At 37.6% G+C, this 21,998-nt stretch overlaps 6 protein-coding genes and 1 long non-coding RNA gene across 7 annotated transcripts in view; 3 read left to right on the top strand and 4 right to left on the bottom strand.

Annotated features, from left to right (window-relative positions):
• Positions 1-2,083: 2,083 nt before the first annotated feature.
• On the bottom strand, positions 2,084-4,642 carry LOC129748582 (uncharacterized). Its single transcript, XM_055743238.1, has 2 exons — positions 4,408-4,642; positions 2,084-4,330 (listed from the first exon to the last, which is right to left on the bottom strand). The coding sequence occupies exon 2, from the start codon at positions 4,217-4,219 to the stop codon at positions 2,213-2,215; it is 2,007 nt and encodes a 668-aa protein (XP_055599213.1). The 5' UTR covers positions 4,220-4,330; positions 4,408-4,642; the 3' UTR covers positions 2,084-2,212.
• A 4,414-nt stretch (positions 4,643-9,056) lies between these two features.
• On the bottom strand, positions 9,057-10,055 carry LOC129747805 (probable trafficking protein particle complex subunit 2). Its single transcript, XM_055742162.1, has 2 exons — positions 9,863-10,055; positions 9,057-9,422 (listed from the first exon to the last, which is right to left on the bottom strand). Exons 1-2 carry the CDS (start codon positions 9,950-9,952, stop codon positions 9,090-9,092), a joined length of 423 nt encoding a protein of 140 aa, XP_055598137.1. The 5' UTR covers positions 9,953-10,055; the 3' UTR covers positions 9,057-9,089.
• A 323-nt stretch (positions 10,056-10,378) lies between these two features.
• On the bottom strand, positions 10,379-16,392 carry LOC129747278 (girdin). Its single transcript, XM_055741397.1, has 8 exons — positions 16,054-16,392; positions 14,335-15,332; positions 13,984-14,275; positions 12,200-13,924; positions 11,806-12,044; positions 11,670-11,745; positions 11,336-11,616; positions 10,379-11,237 (listed from the first exon to the last, which is right to left on the bottom strand). Exons 1-8 carry the CDS (start codon positions 16,102-16,104, stop codon positions 10,751-10,753), a joined length of 4,149 nt encoding a protein of 1,382 aa, XP_055597372.1. The 5' UTR covers positions 16,105-16,392; the 3' UTR covers positions 10,379-10,750.
• A 321-nt stretch (positions 16,393-16,713) lies between these two features.
• LOC129750100 (uncharacterized) lies at positions 16,714-17,628 on the top strand. The gene is made up of 3 exons (XM_055745322.1): positions 16,714-17,082; positions 17,172-17,427; positions 17,490-17,628. The coding sequence occupies exons 1-3, from the start codon at positions 17,068-17,070 to the stop codon at positions 17,531-17,533; spliced, it is 315 nt and encodes a 104-aa protein (XP_055601297.1). The 5' UTR covers positions 16,714-17,067; the 3' UTR covers positions 17,534-17,628.
• Positions 17,629-19,043: 1,415 nt separating this feature from the next.
• Positions 19,044-20,022, top strand: LOC129745383 (uncharacterized). Its single transcript, XR_008737124.1, has 3 exons — positions 19,044-19,541; positions 19,606-19,700; positions 19,764-20,022. It is a non-coding gene; the product is annotated as an uncharacterized LOC129745383 (long non-coding RNA).
• A 428-nt stretch (positions 20,023-20,450) lies between these two features.
• LOC129745382 (small integral membrane protein 8) lies at positions 20,451-21,062 on the top strand. Its single transcript, XM_055738439.1, has 2 exons — positions 20,451-20,669; positions 20,748-21,062. Exons 1-2 carry the CDS (start codon positions 20,535-20,537, stop codon positions 20,901-20,903), a joined length of 291 nt encoding a protein of 96 aa, XP_055594414.1. The 5' UTR covers positions 20,451-20,534; the 3' UTR covers positions 20,904-21,062.
• Positions 21,063-21,257: 195 nt separating this feature from the next.
• Positions 21,258-21,998, bottom strand: part of LOC129748726 (eukaryotic translation initiation factor 2A) — a 2,112-nt gene continuing 1,371 nt past the window's right edge. The window contains exon 3 of the mRNA XM_055743419.1: positions 21,258-21,995. Within this exon, the coding sequence (XP_055599394.1) occupies positions 21,538-21,995 (458 nt within the window). The 3' untranslated portion in view covers positions 21,258-21,537. The remainder of the gene's footprint in view (positions 21,996-21,998) is intronic.

Genomic DNA, 21,998 nt, shown 5'->3' with positions numbered 1-21,998 from the left:
AGACCTCCCATTGTCGGTGTTAAGCATTCATTTGGCGCCTTGACTGCCTTGCAAACGGAACAGTTTCGTACATATTTCTTGACGTCTACTGCCATGTTTGGCCAATAGAATGATTTTTGTATTTTCTGCAACGTGCGATCTGCACCCAGGTGCGCTGCTGTAGGTATGTCGTGATGCTTTCGTATTACCTCCTGCCTTGCTTCATCGGGAATAACCTGCTTCCAAACGTGCGTTCTTGCACCAACTTCATCTGTAGTGGTGCAGTGTTTGAATAGTTCACCTTGAACGATGCGAAAATTCGGGAATTTATCGGGATCTTCGGTAGTTCCTTTTACTAAGTTCGAATACCATGGATCGTTGGATAGCTGTAGTGAGTTGATTTCGATTCTGCTTAAGCAGTCTGGTACTTTGTTCAATGCTCCTTTTCGATATTTTATATCAAACTGGAAGGCGTTGAGTCGCAGAATCCATCGGGACATCAGAGCTGATGGGTTTTTCATGTTTCGAAGATATTTCAAACTAGCATGGTCACAATACACGATAAATCGGGAGCCTTCGACGTATCCCCTGAATTTTTCAATACATCTTATAACCGCCAAGCATTCACGCTCCGTTGGGGAATATTTTCGTTCAGACGATGAAAGTTTCTCTGAGTGGTAACAAATAGCTTTTTCCTCTGCATCCTCTCCTTGAGTCAGGACTCCACCGATGGCTATTTCACTAGCATCACATGCTATTTGAAAAGGTTTTGTGTAGTCTGGCGTTGTTAGAACTGGTGCAGTGGTTAGACATTGTTTGAGACGTTGAAAAGCTAATTCGGCATCTTCGGACCATCGAAATTTCGTTTTGGATCTCGTCAGTTCTGTCAGTGGTACAGCAACTTTGGCGAAGTTCTTGATAAAGCGCCTGTACCAGCCAGCCATACCTAGAAAACGTTGGACATCTTTTCGGTTAGTGGGCTGTGGGAAATTGGTGATTGCTGATGTTTTGTCGGGGTCAATGTTCCACCCGTTCTCGTCCAGAACGTACCCTAAATATTTCAGTTTGGGTAAACAAAAGCTCGATTTCTTTTTGTTAATGGTGAATCCTGCGTTTCGGAGTCGATAGGCTACTTCTTTTAACAGGTGTACAAATCTGTCGAAGGAATTGGCTGCGATGATTATATCATCCAGATATGCGAAAACTTCAGGTTCCAAATCAATAAACAAACTCGTCATAACTCTGGCAAGTGCCTGGCTAGCAGTGCAAAGTCCGAATGGAACTACGCAATACTGGAAATGACCGCGCTGTGGAATTGTGAATGCAGTTTTTGGTTTCGAGGCGTGGTCTAATGGTATTTGCCAAAAAGCTGCTTCTAGATCGATTGACGCCAACCATTTACTTCCGCTGAGATTCTGCATTATTGCTGCTATTTGAGGAATGGGAAAAGCTTCTGGCACTACGATTTTGTTCAGTCCTCTTGCGTCCAAACACAAGCGTATCGAATCGTCTTTCTTACGAACTGCTACTACAGGAGAGTTCCACGGACAGCAGAAAGCTTCTTCTATCACACCCATCTTTAACATCCTGTCAACTTCCTTATTAACATCTTGCAGAATGAAGCGAGACATTGTGTAGAACCGTTGCTTCACTGGTTTTGCTCCATTGGTGTCAATTGTGTGAGTGTACAGATGTGTTCTTCCTAGCTTGCCTGTCGATTCAGATGAAGGGAATTCTTCCACTGCTTCTTTCAATCGCTGTTTTTGTTGCTCAGATAGACTGTTTAAGCGAGCATTGTTGTCTTCTGCGATGCTGTTCACGAGTAATTTCATTTGAAATTTGTTAAAGAAATCCATTCCCAGAATAAAACTGTCAGGTAGGTTCTCTAAGCATATTACTGGCATAACGTGTCGCTTACCATTGAGTTCTAGCGGCAGCATGACGTAGTGTGATATGTTGTGTTTTGTGTTATCGGCTGTGAATATTGATCCTCGTCCTGGAATTTTCTGTAGTTTAAGAGTTTCCGCAATTTTGGTTTTACTACCTCCTAGGAGTGAACACATTGCTCCTGTGTCCAGCATGCCTTTCATTGGGATTCCTCTGCATGTCACGTCAAGATACGGCCTGTTATCAATTGTGGTGATGTTGTGTACTGCTATGTTTGACTGGCCGAAGTTTTTAACTGTACATTTGGTGGGGTCGAGTTTGGTTTTCGGCAGCAAAATTGGACCCTCTAGCAGTTGCCGCCTCGGGCGTTTCCCGGATGGCTTTGCATGAGATCTCTGGCCATTTGGATACAATCAGTACAGTTCCGTACCGTGTAACCTTGCTTCCCGCAACGATAGCAAAACAGGTGTGTTTTCGGAAATGGGCACGTGAGGAAGAAATGATCATCTCTGCCGCATTGCCAGCATCTCAATGTCGTGGTCGGGTTGATTGGTGTTGGGCGATTCATCATTCTGAAGTTTTGCCCTTTATTGTCCACTTGAACTGCGTTGCAACCTGCACCATTCAGTTCATTTCCAAATTCGGATACTTCGGTCTGTCTTTCCCTTGTGGATTGATAGTTGTGTATCGATGGATCTAGAGGTATATTGCTGTCGTACTGTTGTGATGAGTCTAGCATGTTATGCTGCATCAACGACGAATTCCATTGTTGTGTGTTCTCACTTTCAATTGCGTTTATTCCGTGTTGAACTGTTGGCCTATTGTCCCTCTGCATCTGTGGTCTAAGCTGTCTGTAAACGTTTGCTCGTCCTAATTCTTGTGGTCGATTTGAATTTGCTGCGAAACTACCACTATTGATATTCGCTTCATCCACCTCTTCACATACTTTGATTAAGCTAGCCAGTGATGAAACTTGAGCGGCGATAGTTACTAGCCTGAAGTGTTGATTCAAGTTCGTCCTAATGATGTGGAATTGGTCCATCTCCGAAAATGGAGGATCAGCTGCACCAAACATTAGAGTCATTTCCCAATTGAAAGTTTCAAAGGATTCATTCGGCTTTTGTATTCTGCAATATACTTGTTTTCTTATCAATTGTGCAAAGTCTCGCGGAATGAATTGTTGTTTAATTTTTGTTTTGAATTCGTCCCAGGAAATATATGCGTTGCATGACAAGCAAAACCAGTCTAAAGCTTTGCCAACTAGCAAAAATTTTATTTGTGACATCAACTCGTCACCATTCATGTCATCAGTCATTGCAAATTTCTCTACCTTCTTAATGAAAACAATCAGATCCAAAGGACTACCTTTTCCGTCATACTTAAAAGGCCAGGCATGAATTGGTTTTCCTCTTGGTCCTCTTTGATGCCTATTCTGTTCCCTGAGAATCGAAAGCAATACTTCATCTCGGAGCTCCTGCGACATTTCATTGTTCTGATTCTCCCGATGTAAACCTCGATGCCTCTGAGAATTGCCTCGATCTGGTAACGGCGGCGCCTGATGCATCTCTACTTGCTGCAGAGCTGCATTAGTGTTTTGATGAAGTGTCTGATGATTCTGGATTACTTGTTGTGGCTGCGCAATGGGTAACTGCCTCAGTCTTTCCAAGATCTCTTCCAACAGCTCCGTTTGATTCCTTTTGTTGGAATCGATGTCACGTCTCGCATCTGCGTTGGTGTTGGATTTGGGGATTGCTCCAGTTCTCTGCATAGTTTCCATCCGACGACTTAAATTGACCGGATCTGTCGATGGTACAGTTGCACCCCTGGTGCTTCGATCGTTCCTCAAATCCTCTTCACCGAAACCTCTAAAAGGGCTGGATGTTCTCGGCATACTGTCCGAAATCGTCAAATTTGCTGCTGCCTCAAGCTGAGTGTTGTCTACACCACCAGTATCTTCATTCGATGTCAATATTGTATGTAACTGTTTCACTTCACTTGTAAGTTGCACTAGTAACTCACTACGCGGTTGATCCTTAGGAATTAAATCCAATCTATTGCGGTAATGCTCAAGACGCGAAAGCAATTGCTTTTTCGAATTCGAATCGTTATCAATGACAGCTTTACGTGTATTTAATTTCATCGCTTCTAAGTTTGTTAAACATATGTTGAGATTATCTTCAATATTCATCACGTGATCTGAGGACTTAGCAAAAGTGTTTGCTTTTTTCTCCTCCGTGATTAATGATCGCAACGCACTAAGTTTAGTTCTGCGATTGCTAAAACCAAGGTCAAATTTGTTTCTGAGCCGAAGCTCGTAATCAATTTCCTCATCATTCAAATCAATTATGTCCATTTTAAATTTTATTTTTGTAGTATTTTACAAAAGTTCTATTTTATTCGGGCGCCAATGTGGCAGATCTCTTGCCGGAATTTTTAAATTGCAGCAATCTTGCTGCTCTGCAATCTGTGCACGAAATGAAAAGAGTGCGTCAGATGCGAATCAAACCATTAATGAATAAAAACCATAAACCTTAAGCTTACCTTGATGTTTCTGGTGATATGTTCACGCTCGGAACATCACGCTCCTCTTCTCGGCAAGAAAACGACGCAAGAATCCCTTCAGCGCTCGAGGCTGGAACACTAGCTTGAAACGCCTTGTTGGGCGGCAATTCCCGGCATCAAACACTGGCCTTTGCTCGGGGCCGGATCACGAGCAAGGTCCTTTTGGCGCTGGGGGCCGGATGAACAAATGGCCACTCGATCAGCACTCACAAACCCGACATCCACTTATGGACATTGCTCGGGGTCGGAACACGAGCAACGTCCCTCTTGGCGCTGGTGGCCGAAATAAAAAAAACAGCACCTTAATCGGCGCTTAAACAACGGCACTCAAATTCCCATCGGCGCTCGTGGCCGGAATACAAATAACCCGCTGACCCGGTTTTGTTCTCCGGGGTAACTTCCCCTACGGCGCTAGTGGCCGGGGAATAAAGTACAGTAGGCAAGAGTGCCTGAAATAATTTGCAATCCGCTCCGGTGGTGTTGGTCGCTGCGCACTGAGGGTCACCACAGTTCACTTCGAGGTGAACAGCTCCCTCAAGTGCTGGCCGGAATTGACTTCTCTTCGGCAGTAAGCACCCTTGAAGCGATCCAACACCGGTAGTCTCCTGCAAGCGATGATCCAACGCGGCGACGATTCCACGTGTGTGTGGAAAATGCCACACCACAAAAAAGCCCTGCAACATGACCATCATTAGTTTTTTATTCCTAACCACAAAATTATGATTGCCTACCTCTTTTCAGAAGGCCTCTTCGTGCTGGATCTCGTCGGATCTTCGCTGGGTCGATTCGGACGCAAAGGGGTTCCTTTCCCCTGGCACTATCCGGAATTCCTGTGTAAAAAACGAAGGGTAATTGCAGTTAGCATTCTGCAAACGAAATCTTTGCTGGCCGTTACCCGTCTTCCGGGTCTGAATGACGGAATTGTTGTTTTAGTAGGAAAATGTCATCAGACATTCACTTACCCGAATCTCGGAGTGTTGACGGGTTGTTTGCTGCGGACCACAATTTCTTAATTAGCGTTTTCCAAACTTTTGGAAAGACGCGTCGGGAAAACGTGTGAAGCTTTTTTCCCACTTTTTCTGTTTGGTCAAATGTCACTTGATATGTGGTAGACCGGTCGGCGTGTACGTCTAAATTTTATGTGATTTTAGACTTTGGGTTTTTTGTGACCCAGTCAATAATTGTAACAAGGATTAATTCATTGGACCATTTTCTATTTATTCCAATTGGAAGAAATATTTTCTGTTGTTTTGAAATTCCTATTAGGAATTTCAAATAATAAAAAGAAACGATTTTAAAAATTAAATTTATTTTCATTTACAAATAAATTAAACACTAGGTCACAAACTGGTTTACTTTAATCGAATCATCTGGTTTCAATTTTCGTGGACCTGATCGTTGGATTGGAGCGGTGTCACCTCGGATGAGGCATCCATGGACTTGGAAAACCATTCATCGGCCGTGGTCCTGTAAAATTGCAAGCACTTATTGAAATTCTTCAATATTTATTCTTTAATTAACATTCAATTACTATACTTTATCCGGAATCCTGCTAACCAAGCTAATTCTGATCCACATTTTAACACGACCAGCCAAACTTGAACCGATTTTTCGTTTTAAATTCTTCTTGCTCAATGCAAAAAACCTTCAAGTTTGAAGTTTTTATTTTAAGAAATTATTCCGTTGCATTGAATACATTTTTCTTTGGTTGAAAGAAAATTTAGGGGAGATGGGGGCATAATGGCCATCTTAAGGAAAACGGTTATTTAACCATAGAAAATAGCTATAATATGGAGGTTACATTATTGTTTCGTGTTCAGACACTTGAAAAGCCTATTCCCTAACGGGCTGAAACGTGAAAAACTAGATGAAAACGTTAAAAAATGCATTTTAAAAAATTTTGCCAAAAGCTGAAAACCAGCCACTGTGGAGGCATAATGAGAACCCCCCCTGAGGCAGTATGAGCACCATTAATCAGAGCAAGATGTGCGTTTTTTCCGGGGAATCTAGCAGCGAATTCAATTCGATGAAGTCAGGTGAGTCGTAGATTCATCAAACAAAGCAATAACAAAATAATCTAGATCTGTTTGTAGAATACAAACAATTCACGCACGCTCATACATTAAGTGCTTTGTTCGGAGGATGATGCTACTAGCCGTATAATGTAACAATAAAAAAATAGATCATGAATTGTGAATGGAAAAAAATCACCTCGAACAGAAATCTAACTCTAGTCTTTTGATTACCTCTCCGACACCTTACCAATAGGCTAAATTGTCGGATGAAAACTAGTCAAGGTGTGGCGCTATAAATCAATTTTAATTCGCTGCTAGATTCTACGGCAGAAAATGCTCATTATGCCTCGATAATATGGTGCTCTATATGCCCCTAGCCAACAAATTTAAATAAAAACGTGTTTTAAAATTGATATAAGTGAAAAATCAAAAATTTTTTGATGGTAAAAATTGAGAAACAATGTGTACATCATGTTGCAGTGCGTACATTATAGATCAAGGTTATTTTAAGATCAAAAGAGCTTATTTCGTGCTGCTCAAAAATTATAATATTTTCGTAACTTGAGAACCAAGCTAGTTTTTTTTAAATATCTCTGTAAAGATGATAAGGAGATTCCTTTTTTTGTGAAAAATTAATACTATAGGAAGTACGAAACAAATCCTCATTAAAATTTATTTAAGAAAATACGCATTTTCGTAGAAAAGCGTAGTTCTCATTATGCCTCGGGTGCTCGTTATGCCCTCATCTCCCCTACTTTGTTTCCAAATAAATTTGCAATTGAACAAATGTCTTTTGAATCAAAGAATTTGTTTAAAACCAAAGTCCAAAATTTTTCGATTCAAAAAATTAATTCTTTCTTTCAAAAATTATTCATTTGAAACAAAACCATAATTCATCGATGTAGAGAAAATGTAGAGAAAAAGATAAAAGATTGAATAAATATTTTATTGATTACCAATGTAATATAAACGCCAAAAATTTCGAAATAAGATGATTTAAACCGAAACTCTTTTTTCTAATCACAAAACAGTTCAGCAGTTCATAGTTTTTCAAACCTTTCTTTCAACTTTTTGCAAAGATATTTGTTTCAAAATAAGCAACATCTTTGCCGAGGACACAAACTTTCTATCTGTTATTTTCGTTCTGTGACAATGGAATCAAGTTAGTACTAATAATCCACCTATACACCTGTCGTAACCGGTCGACTTTCCTTGCCGAAACCTCCAGTTTTCTTTGGCGTTCTTTTTCACTTCACTCTTTAATTTTTCTCACATAAAACTCGAAACTCCGCGAAAGATCCGTCTATTTCAAGCTTGCTCTATAAACTGACTCCTCTCATGTACCCATTCTTTCGAGCTACAGGATATTCTCGCACTCTCTCATCAAAGCGTTGACTGTTGAGTATTTCCCACGATACTCTCTCTTGCATGCTTTCTTTCTTGACAGAAACATCGATGTTCTTGAAATCGATCAACCAATTAAACAGGGTAGTTCACACGAACTGTAAATACTCTTAATTAATTAATCTTATTTAATTTATTCCAATGAAATTAATATTTATTCAATCTTTTATCTTTTTCTCTACAATCGATTCAAAGTAAACAGGAGATTGAATCCAAAAAATGAATTTTTTGAATCAAAGTCAGTTTTGTTTTGTTTCAAAATCCAAGTTTTCTCTGCGTGTAAACACGTGTTTGCATAAATAACACAATGTGAAGTCCACATTTAGTTCCGGAAGAACTTTTTAACAACTTGAAAGTGGGAGTTAAGTAGAAATTAAGTAACTGAAAGTCATTTTAAAGAAAATCATCACATCGAGAAAATCGTTGGCTACCTATGATGTTCATATAGGGCAACAAGTATGGATCTCGACTTTCAAGCGGTGAGCTGGGGTTCGAGGCTTGGTAAGAAAACGTGTTTTTTAAATGTAATGTGAGTTAGTAACAAATATGGTTGATTAATATGAATCAAAAATTAGTGGACTTGAGAAGGCAATTTGAAGGAGCGAAAGAGTAATTTTTTTCGATTTTTATGCTGCTTATAAAGTGGATTTTGAAGCTGGTTAGAAATTGTTTGGCGATTTATGCGAACTTTTTGTCAACTTTAGAGTTCGTTTAACTACTTAAAAATTGAGCTGAAAAGAAGCAGTATTAGCATACTCGATTAAGCTGATCAAACCTGATAGAGGAATGTTATCCGAACTTTTGGTTGCTTGGGTGTACCTTGCTCCCGTACAGCAATACGGATTTGACGTTTGAGGTCAATATTTTGTACATTTTTTTTTTTAAATTTTACTCCAGCACACTTAAGAATTCCGTGCACATGAGCGGTTATTTTCTACTGGATTGGAATCTTTGGTTCTTCACTTTTAATACTTTTTCCTTCCTAAGTCCTAGAACGACTTCTGATGAAATATGGTTTTATAAACTTCTACTAACAAGGGCTTATTTTTTATAAAATAAGTTTGACCGACCTACTAACCAGTGAAATAAATAGGTACCCTCGGCACATTTAAACTTTATAAAAGTAAAAGGCCTTTAATAAACTAGTTGTAAATAAAAATAAAGTTTCTCCGAATTGTGATATTTCACCGTTAAAATAAATTAAATAAATAAGTTTTATCAGTATATTTGAAGTAATATCCATTACGATCCTAGATGTTTTCGGCCATACAACTGCGCTTTTTTCTCAAAAGAAATAGATTTTATGATCGTGTTTGGAGTATAAAATGGATTCATTAGATGTTTTATGTATGTTTCGTACATTTCATTGAAAAAGTTTTTGATTCCTTCATCATTTCGATTATCGTGTACCATAACAAAACGCAAATGAGATGCTGTGACGAATCCAGACACAAACCATTGGTTAAATTTGTCGATTGATTTTAAATAGGTATTGTTCGTTTTCCATTTGTGTTCATCGATAAGATCTAGGGCAGCATGTGCTATGAATTGATTCAAATGTCGATGGTCTTCTTTCTAAAATTGGAGAAAAATTGAAACAAGCTAGCTAAGTAAAGGCTCATTATTGAGTAAATTGTGCTTGAAAGTAAGGAAAACAAAAAAAACGGCATCATAAATTATGTTAAAATAAAAAAAACCTGATCGTTACAAATAACTTTTAAGTAATATAAGGAAAAACTGTTAAGCCTAGTCCACACTAGGCAACATGAACTGCGATATTTGTTATGAGACGAACTTTGTTGTCTGTTGTTGTTGTTGGAAACCTGAGACGGTCTCAGTGTCTCCCGAAGAAAATGGGAGACGCTGAGACCGTCTCGAGACGAACCGTCTCCTAGTGTGGACTAGGCTTTAAGTAACAAATCTGTGGAAAGTAAACTAGTTCCGGACTTCGAATAAGTATTGATATCACAATATGAAATGCGAAAAACAAACTTTCTTGGAGTATTCTGATTTACCTTTGTGTCCTTATTGGCGTTTACGAATTCCATTTCAAATATTGGATTATCACTGTGTCCAACGATAGCAAAATAATAACTACTGCTCATTTTTTATCTTTTCAAACTTTTGAAACAGTTGTTATCATAAATCCGATTTTTAAGAGCGATGGAAAAAAACAGAAAAAGGTTGACGTTTCGAACAAAAGTCCAAACACGCTGAACTTTTTAAATGCAAAATAGGTTTAAATTTGAGCGAATCTCAAAAATTTGGATTCGTGTCATGCAAGGTTTTTTAAAACATATAGGTTTATGCACACCTTGGTGTCATGCATGCGCATGTGCCAAGAATCAATGGTGCCATATAGATTTGAAAAATTTGATTTATATTTTCAAGTCAATTTGATAAGGAAACCCACTGTGCCACTTATAAGAAAATTAAGAACAAAAATTAGTTACTTCTTTATTCACTGCAAGAGGCTTCTGGATAGATTTGCCAGTAAAAATCATAAACTTATTAGTATTACTGATTAAATTTCATTTATTTAAGAAATGAAAGCCATGATGATTAAAGATTTAGGTACATGTAATATTTTGAGAACATAGAAAATAACATTTACAATAAGTACAATTTGGATAATCACAACTTAACTTTTTAAATTTCCGTATGCAAGATAAATGTATCTTGTTTCAGTCCTATGTCATAACCTTTACCTTCCGCCTGTTACTTTAAAAGTCATGGAATTACATGATATATCTCAATAATGAAAGGTAATCCAATTGTTTACCGATATCAATGATGAAGTAAAAATGGTATGTTTCTAGGTTGATTTCTTTTGATTTTTCAAGCAACTTTGAATATTTGTGCGGGTCTCTATTATGATGATTATGACCCTTTCTTGTATACTTTTACACGCATCCGTATTCAAACCAAATAGCGCTTTCTCTGTTCTTTGCCTCGTTTTTTGCTTTTTTACTAGCAGAATCTTTTTTATTTGTTTCATCAGCATCTAAAGTTGATGTTGTAGGCTGCGGCGAAGCACTTGTCGATGGATTAGTAGTTGGGTTCTGCGGTGAACATTCTGTAGTTTTAACGGTTGTCGTAGTTGAGATACGGTTTAGTAAAAGAAAGGTCTCATTGTTGTTGCCAGGGTGATTCGATGGATTATTTGGCAAAGATTGGCCAGTAGCCTTGGAGCTTTGAGTTTGGCCTCCAGAAGTTGAATGTGACGGAGATGATATAGACGCTGGTGGTGAAGGAGTATTTGTCACAACTATTGTTGTAGCGGTATTTGATCCAGGGTTAGAGGCATTCGTTGTTTTTTCATCCATAACATAAACGGTTCTCCTGGTACCAGCTGTCCCCAGGTTCAAGGAATCTGCATGAGTATCGAATCTAGAACGTGTAAACACAAAATAAAATCATATAATAAAAAAAAACCAAAAGCATAAAATAAATTATCGAAATAACAACGATAATTAATAATGTCTTACCCTGGAAAACTATTTCTATGCGATGGATTCACTTCTTCTCGTCGCGATGTTTGTAAACTGCTACGAATTCCACCTCTTAAAAGACTGGAATTCAATGCATCATTGTTTGGTTTTCGTTGTAGACTTTGACGAGTTACCGAATTTCGTTGCAATAAGTTTGTATCGGAAGCCACCGAATTTGGCTCCTCCATACTATTATCAGACTCATTTCCCCCAGACTCTGATCCTAGAGTAAACTGTGATTGAGTGAGTCTGCTGTCATCCACCCAAGAACGACGATTCTGAAAATAAAAACGATGAAACTTGTAAAAGTTTTAAATTACTCAGGAATTACCCTGTTTGGAACTCGGCTCATCAATTCGGACCCAGCTTTCCTAACTTTTTTTACAAAGTTTAGGGCAAAAGGTTTTCTGAAATTGAAGAAAAACAACGATTACTCACTATTTAACCAAAACAAAATTACAATTTACTTTTTTGGTGAGCAACTATCAAGTTTTCGGTAATGTTCCATTATTTTCTCTTCCAATTTTTCCTTTTGCCGGTGAAGGTTGTTCACTTTATCAGTAAGATTCTTTTCTTCATCGTGATAATGCTGTTTATCTTCTAACGAATGTGCCAGGAGTTCGTGGTACTGTGCCAATATTTGTGAGACGTGATCCATCAACGTTCTTCTATCGATGTCTAAACTCGAATTCATTTGCAATAACATCTGAATGTAGAAATAAAAATTACCAAGTGTTCACGATATTTGATGTTGTTAAATGCATTACGAATAGATGAAAAACCTACGAAATTTCTCGTAACACAGATGGTGGAACTTTACTATTCACTATTGTTATAAAGTCTTGAAAAATAATAACTTACTTCGCAGCGTTGGTACATTTTTGTGTATTCTATTTCCAAATTCGTTATCTGTTCAACTTTGTTACTCAAATCGCCAGTAATTTCGGTATTTTGCAATTTCAAACGGCTATTCTCGTTCCTACAGGCTCTATATTGATCTTGTCTATTTTTGTATTCTTGTTTGAGTCTTTCGCTTGTTGTAAATAAGCAGCGGAAATCATCTTTTAATTTAGAATGTTCTGCTCTCAAATTGGCGAGATTAGTTATGCCATCTTTCATGGCATTCAGCTCCATTTTAAGATCTTCTACCAGTTTTTCCTGAACTAGAGCATGTTCTTTAATGTCTCTGTTATCGAGTTTAAGATCGCGAATAGAGTTTTTAAGAATTTCTTTCTCGTTGTTTAGCGATTCATACTCGCTGCTTAGTTGCTCGTGAAGACATTGCAGAGTAACTTGATCATGTTGAAGTGAGTCATATGCTTGTCTCTTGGCTTCCACTTGTTTAACTAACATGTCTTTCTCTGCTGCTAGTTGAGAATTGGCTAGCTGTAAAGCAACGTGTTGTGTGTTCAGCGATGTTATTTGCGAACCCAAGGTGGCAACTTCCACTTTTTGTCTTGCATTTTCCGATTGGAGCGATTCATTTGCCGTTTGTAACGCAAAATTATCACCTTTCAATTGCTCTACTTTTACCTCTAATTCGTTGCGACTTGCTAGCTCTTCACAATCAGTAAATTCTATATTTTTTTCAACAGTGTAGATCTCTTTTTTATGACAAAGGACACACATGTCTGATGATTTCGTCGATTCTTTACTCACATTCAAAACAATTTCTTTAACTGTCTTGAAGGACTCGGGATTTTGACATAATTTTTCAACAAATACTTCTACATTCAAATCAGTTTTCTCTATGTCGGTTTCGTTCAAACCGAGCCTCTCGAGGTTTTGTTTAACTTTTTTCTTAGCGAGAGTACCATTGAAGAGGTCTTCCTGAAGTGTTGCTATTGTTTCATTCTGGATTTTCTGTTGGGAAAGCAGCTCATTGTTAGCCTTTTCCAGCTCATGAATTTTTTTCTGTAGCTCAATGTTTTCAGCAAGTTGTTTGTCGCGAAGAATGATTTCTTTTTCTTTGTGTTCAAGTTTTGTTACAAAAGAATCCAGCTCAACACTTTTCTGCTCGAGCATCTCCTTGTATTTCATTAAGTCTTTAGTGTGATTGGAATTTTCTCTTTCTAATGATGACATTTTTACCTGTGCGCTGTAGAGATCTTTTTTGATGACCTCGAATCCTGAACAACGTTCATTAAGTTGATCAACTTCTTTAATCTTGCCGTCTATCGATCGTTCCAAGTCGACAGATCTCCTTTGAATGCTATCACATAAAGTTTGAATGCGCTGCTTTTCTTTTGTAAGGCTTTCAATTTGTTTTTCTAAATCAAATTGACGAATTCTATCTAATTCTCGATCGTGGCTCTGTTTATCAATCATTGTCTGCTTGTTGTCTATTGTGTCCTGTAGTTTTTTGTTTTCTTCTAAAGCATTTTTGAAAACATTTTCCAATTCACTGTTTTGTTTCACCAAACGATTGCAATTGTCCTGAACTTGCTCCAAGCGGAGAGATAATTTTTTTTTATCTTTCTCCAAATCCAATATTTTGTTTGACGATTCGTGGAATGTGGATTCTTTCAAGCTTTCTAGTGCGGCCAATAGTCGTCGATTCTCTAGCTCCAGTTTTAAGGCACGCGACTAAAATTAAAAGAAAATAAAGTTAAAATAAAGATTGTGTATTATTTCAAAACGATTACCTGTGCATTTGTACTCAATTGCTCAGATAAACTGTTGTCGTTCGATGGTAAGTCTTCTTCCGTATCCGATTGATGACGATTTACAACAGCTTCCGGCCCAGACATTAGGTTTTTAGTGGCCAATTGCAATTGTACATTTTCTTCTAACAATTCCTGAAGCTTGCTTTTATCAACATCCCTTTCTAAAGACATGTCATTAAGCATTTGTTTAAATTTAAGAATTTCTGCCTCAAGAATCATAACTTGATCGCTACGCTTTCTCGATCGCTGCAGTTGTTCCTCTAACATTTCTCTACAAAAAAAAATATTTATAAAAGATTATCTATTATAGTATAACAAAAAATAACTTACTTTGTTTCCAACAACATCCTATTGTCTTCTCGAAGTTCTTCGACTCTAGTGCGATAGAATTCTGCATCGGACAATTTCTCTCTTAGCTTTTGGACTTCTATATCTAATCGATCCGCACGTTCTCCTCGTTCTCGCAAAACATCGACTTCATCTCGATAAGCAGTGGCCTTCCTAGCCTCTGAGTACCAATCTTGGCTCTCTATCCTAAGTTTTTCATATTGATTTGATTTGTGGTCGAGCTCTTCTTTAACTTCCATCAACAACTCAGATTTTTCCTCCAATTCTTGACGTAGTTTCCGTAGCTTCGATTTATAGTCGGCAAGTTCAACTGCCAGGTGATTGTTTTCAGAGATTGAAGAGGATGTGTTTGATGAGCTGTTCGTTGATGGAGAAGAGTTGAGGAGGCCGGTCTTGGATCCGGAACTTGTTACGGAATCTGAATCGAAAGTTATGGTTGATATCCATTTATTGTGGTATTGGTCACGTTCTTTTGCCAGTTTAACAATTTTCTTGCACAAAGCTTCCGAGGACAATTGATCCATGGCGTCCTGGGTAAGGACGAGTGTTTGGCTCTCGGTTACCTGTTTGATAACTTCCACTATTGCATGCTGAGTGTTAACGTCCAATTCTTTAATTCTTGCAATAAATAACTCTTTATTTGGACATTGAACAGCGGCGCCTAGCAAAAGTGTTATGAGTAATTTCATTTCCTCCAATCCGGCTCTCGAGTCAGGGGATTGTCCCAGAATTGAGCAATCCGGAAGAGCCAGTATTGTTTGTCCAATTTCCTCATCATAAAGATTTCTTAAATTTTTCACAATAGCATCGAAGTTTCGGCTTCGTGCAGCAGCTAGTGATATACCCTCTAGGTTTTTCAGCTTGACCGGATGATGTTGTGGTTCGGGATCAATCTGCAGATATACACTATGCAATAATGTGCCATCCAACAAGGATACATATCCGGCGATGATTTCGTGACGCGGAAGACAGGATTCAATCTGCAAATTAAAGGCACATTAAGACCTATGTCCTTTCAACAGATTTTACTACATAAATAATATATATGAGAAAAAAAATTAATAGGTAGTCAACTCCATAAAGGATTGCCAGTTTGGTTGAGTATCCTACAGCCCGAAAGATCTTGACGGGACAAGCTGGTATGGGGTCAAGAAATCATAAATTGAAGAAATTGGAGGGTATTTCGAAGAAAAAAGTGGCGAAAATGTTCAGCTGGCGTTTTTGCCACTCTTCAATCTATGACTTTTTCCTGCCACGGTAGATTTTCTTGACCCAGTAGAGCCATTTCTTGTCTTGTGTAGATTCTGCGAACCGTATATTGCTCATCTGGAAACCAAAATGCTCGTTTTGGCCAATTTTCAAATTTTGTACTGATTTTATAGCAAAACCAATAATTTGTTCATAACTTTTTTTAACCACGGTAGATTTATTGACCTCAGTGTTTTTTATCGTCTTGCCAAGATTTTAGAACCGTGTACACCGGAAACTATACTACAATTCTGCACAGTCTCCTTTAACTGCTTATTTTTCCATAGCTTCCCACAATCTTTTTAAAGGAGCAATACCGAACAAAATGGCAAAATAAAATTCTGATAAAGCTTTATAGTAAACTTAGAACTTAAAAAATACAACATGCATTATAAACTTTCAGAATTTTTAAGGGGTTAAGTGTCAGCTATAGTACAACAATATGAAATTTACCCATGAAACAAGTGCTCCATTTACAAAATCATCAATTTCACTGGTCGACATTTTTATAGCTTTCTCTGTCACACTCGTGATTTGGACAAGGTAAAACTTTGTTTTAACTTCACTAGTTTTCCAACCAACAATTTTCAACCTCACGAAATATTAATTGTGTTTTATGGTAAACTTTCATACTATATAAACTATCAAACTTTATCTCTACTACTGCAGTACAATTCAACCATCGAGATACAAAGACGAACTGAATAAAATGCAAGCGATCGTAAAAGCTGATCAATTTTGCTCCATTTTTTCTTATTTACTTTTATTTTCTTCCAGCCAGCATGCAGGCTGATGTATTTCAGTCTCAAATAAATGTACCTATAGCTGAATAAATTCAACACCTACACTACACCTACACTCTTATTTTCAAAAGTTAGGAATAGCAAGAATGGTTAGCTTACGCGGAAAATAAAAAAAGGTAAAATTTACCGAGAAACAGAGGTGTTTTTCCACCTTCCTTTCTCGGTAATTTTTTCATTCACCTAGCAAAAACGTAAATTTCACCTTTTTCGCATTCACCTAGCATAATAGTAACTAATAATATGTACCATATGTACCGTTATACTAATTCAGCTGTTTGTACCCAGATCATTAGGGCATCCGCAGCAATCGCGAGTAAAGTGAAAATGCTCACGAGTTTGATCACTTCTATACCGCACCGGGGGTTAGTATGAAGGTGAGCAAAATAGGGCCGTTGCCGTCGGGACCGACAAAATCACCAAATTTGCTCACTAGAAAGGGGCGAGAGCAAACATGCACTGAAAAAATTCTACCGTTTTAAGCAGAATTAAACAAACGACGTTGCAGCGTGTAGATGTTTGTTGATTTCTTTTTAAGAAAAGAATTGTATGAAAATCAAAATTGAGGATGGATTCATTTTTGGAATAACCAGTTGAATTCGCAATTTCGATACAGTTTTCCGTGTTAAAAGTTCAATTTATCCAAGAATTGAACGAGAAAGTGCAAATGCTGGTTTTGGTGGTGAGTAATTTATTTTGTATTTTATTGTTTTGGACTTTTTTCTACCTTTGAATATTGATAACATTTTTTCCTTTCTCACTCTATTTCAGATAAACAAACTCGAAGCATCGTATTTTGTGACCAAAAATGGTTGTTTTACAAAACTAGAAGAGCCGTTAGGTGGACGAAATGGGCAAGAGGAAATTACCCTGGCTGATGTGCTATTCTATGTGGCAGTGCTGAGTGAGTTTCCGTTGCCGGATGAACAACCTTGCATCGAAGTTCCGTTGTTTCCTTCGAAAAAAGCAATGGGGTCTGACTGGAATTTCCAAAAACATCAAGCAAGCGATGACACATGCGAATTTGGTAATAAAAATTGAATCTTCTCATTCCTTGGCGTTTTCTAAACAAAAATTCATTTCTTTCAGATTCAACTTCTGAACGAATTACAAAAGTATGCTGCTCTGTATAACATAGCAGTGCTATCCGGGGCTAACTTAGCCCCGGAAGTACTACCAGAGGAAGACATCCGATGCCTTTCCCGGGGAAGTTAAAGTTGAAGAAAGACCAGAGTTAAGTTAGTTTTGACAGGCAAATCCATCAACATTTTTGCCGTGCTAGACGAACTAAAGAACATTAAATCGAGTGACCTCCAGTCGTTGTTTAGGTTAGTTTTTTCTATATAGAAAAATTATGTTAATTCGAATGACAGTAGCAAAAGCAAGAATTTTATTCCTTTTCCCAGGATGCACGACGTTATAAGATTTTCTTTATGATGACCTCTGTCCTACTTTAAATCTTTAAATGTATGATTGATTGGCGATTGTGTGTGAGTGCTCATGGAAAAAAGATTACAATAGAATTGAAACTAAAGGTTTATGATTGTTATTTTATTACGTATGCAATTAAGCTAACTTTCGACATATTAGACTATACCGGTAAAGGCTTTTTTCTTTTCGATGAAACAAGAAAGCCGATTACAAAACGAAAAAAAAACTTCATTGTGAACAATTTATTTAAAAGATTTAACATGGTACGGTTCTTTTGGGGCTCTAAAATCGTCAACCTACTTTTCAACGGCGCTTATCAAATTGAAACGTAGAGGAGCACGTCCCGTCGACATGAGATTGATTAACTCCTGGCTACCGTTGGTTCCATGTATCAGAAGTTCCTTTCACTGAGAACGCTCTCCAGACGCTTCACTAGCAGGACGTTGTACAGAAGCATCAACACCATACACTCGTCCGTCAGTACATGGAAGTTGCCGGCGTAGAACTTTTCCACATCTTCGATCTGCTCCAGTTCCGTAACGGCTAGCCTCTCTTGAAATATCTCTCGTATAGACAGGGTTCATCGGAAACGTCCCAGGACCACAATTTCCCACCGCCACTGAAACTTGTTCCATGATTCTGACCGACCGAAGCCTCGAAACCCTGCTTGATTTCCACCTCATTAGGTGGGAGATTCTCCAGGGCGGCCACCATCTCGCCATCGCCGTCAGCTTCCTGGATCAGAATGTTTGCAGCAGCTACCGTGGACAGGGGACGAAATCGATTTACAATCCGACTGATAGCCTGTATGAATAACGTTTTGCACCGAGGTTTCCATCGGGCATCAGGATCTTTAGCAGAATACGTTTGAAATTCAAGCGAAAAATCTCACGACTCAGAAAATGTACTCGGTCCGTATTTTAATTCTTGATCAAATTTCTCTTTCCTTTTTTCTCAGTGCAATGCGGAATGTAGAATAATATTATGCTACCGCCCGGTGCGCGGAAGAGTGAGTATACCAAAACCGGTCCCCTGAAATGAGCAAAACCGGTCCCCGTATACTCCCGTATTGGTGCGTTTGCTCTTAAAATAGGAAGGTGTGTTTATAAAAACCTTGGTTTATACTTAAACATGTTCGAATAGGGCTAACGCAAACTCGGTGATTGTAACTAATTTTCTTGAGTGTAGTCTGTCTCCTGATTACACTGAACCAAATTGGGCGATTAAATTTATAGGGTCGTTTTAATAAATCTTATTATTCACAGTCAAATTTTAGCTATTAAATTATCCTTTAAAAAATATAGGAAAATCCAATAAATTGTATCTGCCTCACTCAATTGGTGAAATGCAAAGGACAATCCATTAATTATTGAACTTAATTGGGCTATGAAATTTATAGGGTCAATCTAATAAATCTTATCATTCAGTGTGTGATAGAAGCTAACGATAAGTCCATTACGAAATATAGAAAAATCCAATGAATTTTAGAAGCTCGTTATACCTAATAAATCATATATGAAATTCCTATACATTTCATCATTTTGAAGTTAGAACACACGTTTGTTAATTTGTTTGGGAAACATAAACCCAGAAAAACGATTGTTCGTGTTTTGTGCCAGTAGTAATTTTTCGCCGGAGGATTTTACCAGCTGAGTGGCAGCAAAGATAACTTAAATTTAATCGCTGTGATATAAGCAAACATTTACGAACGTAAGTTAGAAAAGTGGAATGGCTGAACTACTTGGTGTTTATATTTTAATATCTATTCTAACAGGTAAAACACGGGTCTTAAAATGAGGGGCAGCAGCGGAGGAAACAGATTCGAACTTCAGCGAGAATGCGCACGGTTCCATTCTTCGCCATGCACAGGTACCTAATTTATTTTTTAAAACATAATTCGTTTGAAACTTAATGCGGATTTTTTTTTTTCAGGAAACATAAATCCACCCGAACAATAGCACCCAATCCGCTGAATCTGGATTTATGTACCAGCCAGGATCAACATGCATCAGGCATGAAACTGCGTCCCACCATTCATAACAAGTGGTTGAAGTGCAGTGCAGTGTAACTTTTTTAATATCTTGATTTGTTATAATAAATGTTTGAATCATATAATTTTGGTTAAATTTGTTTATTTGGATAAATAAGATGAGAAATAGAAATTAAATTACAGGCATATTTGATTTCAATGATGGAACCATTCATTACACTAGTTTAAATAATAAATCGTAATAATTTTGCTATCTATAACATTCATTGAAAATTCTGATAAAATAAATCATTTGTCTTGTGATAAAAAGTATTGGATTTTCCTTTAGTGCGAAAACACTAGAATTTCCAATAAACCTTATAGCCGGATTTTGTTCAGTGTACATATTAATTAAATATTAGCTTCGTTCAATCGTTAGTAAAAATCAGTTTCAACTGGTTTCTGTCAACTGATAGATGTTCAACGAGACAATGTTTTGGTCGAAACAAGTCAGGTCATTGTTCAATGGAGCAAGTTGAAACTAGTCGAAACCAATCCAGCTCGGCAGCAGGATTAGTTTCGACTTGGTAGAAATCGGTCGAAGTCAATTGGAAAGAGACAGGTGATCAACTGTCAATCCATTTCTACTTGTTTCGACCCGTTTCGACTAGAGTTGATTGAACAGACATATTGTTTACTCTATTCATTCAAATTTATGGAATTTCAATTGAATAATGTTAAATTCTAATTCCAAAATGCCAGACGCCGCAGACTCCACGCGAAAGCAATCTGCTCCGGGTGATGGTATTCGATCAATGCGCTCGACCAACGTTTTTAGGGCTATCAATTTTGAATTATACGCCAAACCAGTAAGTGTGCTTCTAGATAAATAAAACTTGAAACTAATAAAATTTTAAATTTAATTTCATTGTAAATATCGTCTCTAGAATGTTGTGATTATGGGGATTGGACTGGTGGCCGTTGGAATCACTTTTGGATATATTGCTTATATGCGCTCTAAGTACGAAAACCTTGGATATTACACTGCTATCCAGGAAGATGGAAAAGAAGTGTTTGTCAAAAGAAAGTCAAAATGGGATTGATTCCACCGAGAATCCGTTTGAATTCTTCATCGTCATTGAAATTCAAAGTCATGAAACGAAGTTAGTTTTACGTAAATAGCACAATAAATATTGGAAATATACGTATGGCATACTGGCATTGAATGATAAATACAAAATAAAAAAAATTAAAATATTTAACCTTATGCAAAACCAGACCTTTCTGGGCGGTGATATAAATCCATGCACCTGTCTTCTTATGGAGGGACAATTTGTCTTAGCTCTTATAATTTTTTTTGTTGGTCGTTTTTATAAAATTTTGATAAATAAATATTTTTTGTTCTCCTGGGAAAAAAATCATCGCCGGTCAATTCAAGAAAATAAATGTGGAGTAACTTTGATTCGAAATCCATAGATTTCAAAGGTCTTTATTTGACAACGTATTTGTATTGTTTCGATGTTGATTATATACTTGCTCACCGAATGGGATCTTATACAATTTGGTTTTAATTTTTGTAGCCGAGTCATTGAATGAGGGATCTGATCGTTCTGTTCTAGTTAAATTCAGGAATTTCAGAATGTTGGCATTCGTGGAAGTTTGAATCAAAAAGTTATTACGATCTCTCAATATGATCGTTTATCGCTACTAGATCAGCTTTGTTGCTGAGTAAGACACTTAGGATGTTTTGAGGGCTTTTAATTCCTTGAGCAATTCAGCTTCAGAGTTCATCTTGGCGATTTGATTCTGTTCCAATTTATCACCACGATCGTTTTTTTCCTTCAAAAGTGTTATATCTTTGAGCTTCTTTTTGATGTTCTTAATTTTTTTATCCTTCTCAGGATCCCCGCTGAGTTGGGGTGTTTTCTTGACTGCATCAGTTTGACCATCTTCACCAGGAGTACTATTCAGAACAGGAGCAGTTTTCGGTCGAGCTTTTCGCTCATGGCTATTTCCGGAGTTCTTCGTTCCAGCCGCAGTTGAGGATCGATTAGACTGTCCGGATTGACCGTTAGAAGATTTATTGTTTGTATTAATCGGTGCACTAGAAGTGGCTTCATTTGGTTTGTTTTGTTTCTTGCTCTTATTTTGTCTCTTGTCCTTGGTTTGTGCTGAAGAACGATAGCCTGGTGGAAGTC

This window comes from Uranotaenia lowii, chromosome 2, assembly GCF_029784155.1.
Source record: "Uranotaenia lowii strain MFRU-FL chromosome 2, ASM2978415v1, whole genome shotgun sequence".
Taxonomy (NCBI): Eukaryota; Metazoa; Arthropoda; class Insecta; order Diptera; family Culicidae; genus Uranotaenia; species Uranotaenia lowii.
The sequence above is the reverse complement of the archived record's forward strand: the minus strand, read 5'-3'. Positions and strand labels throughout refer to the sequence as shown.

Coding starts and splice junctions, on each gene's coding strand:
- LOC129748582 (XM_055743238.1), bottom strand. CDS start 4,219: ATGGACATAATTGATTTGAATGATGAGGAAATTGATTACGAGCTTCGG.
- LOC129747805 (XM_055742162.1), bottom strand. CDS start 9,952: ATGAGCAGTAGTTATTATTTTGCTATCGTTGGACACAGTGATAATCCA. Junction 9,423..9,862: donor ACGCCAATAAGGACACAAAG/GTAAATCAGAAT, acceptor CTCCAATTTTAG/AAAGAAGACCATCGACATTT.
- LOC129747278 (XM_055741397.1), bottom strand. CDS start 16,104: ATGTCGACCAGTGAAATTGATGATTTTGTAAATGGAGCACTTGTTTCA. Junction 13,925..13,983: donor AATTGAGTACAAATGCACAG/GTAATCGTTTTG, acceptor TTTTAATTTTAG/TCGCGTGCCTTAAAACTGGA. Junction 11,746..11,805: donor GATAGTTGCTCACCAAAAAA/GTAAATTGTAAT, acceptor CTTCAATTTCAG/AAAACCTTTTGCCCTAAACT.
- LOC129750100 (XM_055745322.1), top strand. Junction 17,428..17,489: donor CGATGACACATGCGAATTTG/GTAATAAAAATT, acceptor CATTTCTTTCAG/ATTCAACTTCTGAACGAATT.
- LOC129745382 (XM_055738439.1), top strand. CDS start 20,535: ATGTTAAATTCTAATTCCAAAATGCCAGACGCCGCAGACTCCACGCGA. Junction 20,670..20,747: donor TTGAATTATACGCCAAACCA/GTAAGTGTGCTT, acceptor TATCGTCTCTAG/AATGTTGTGATTATGGGGAT.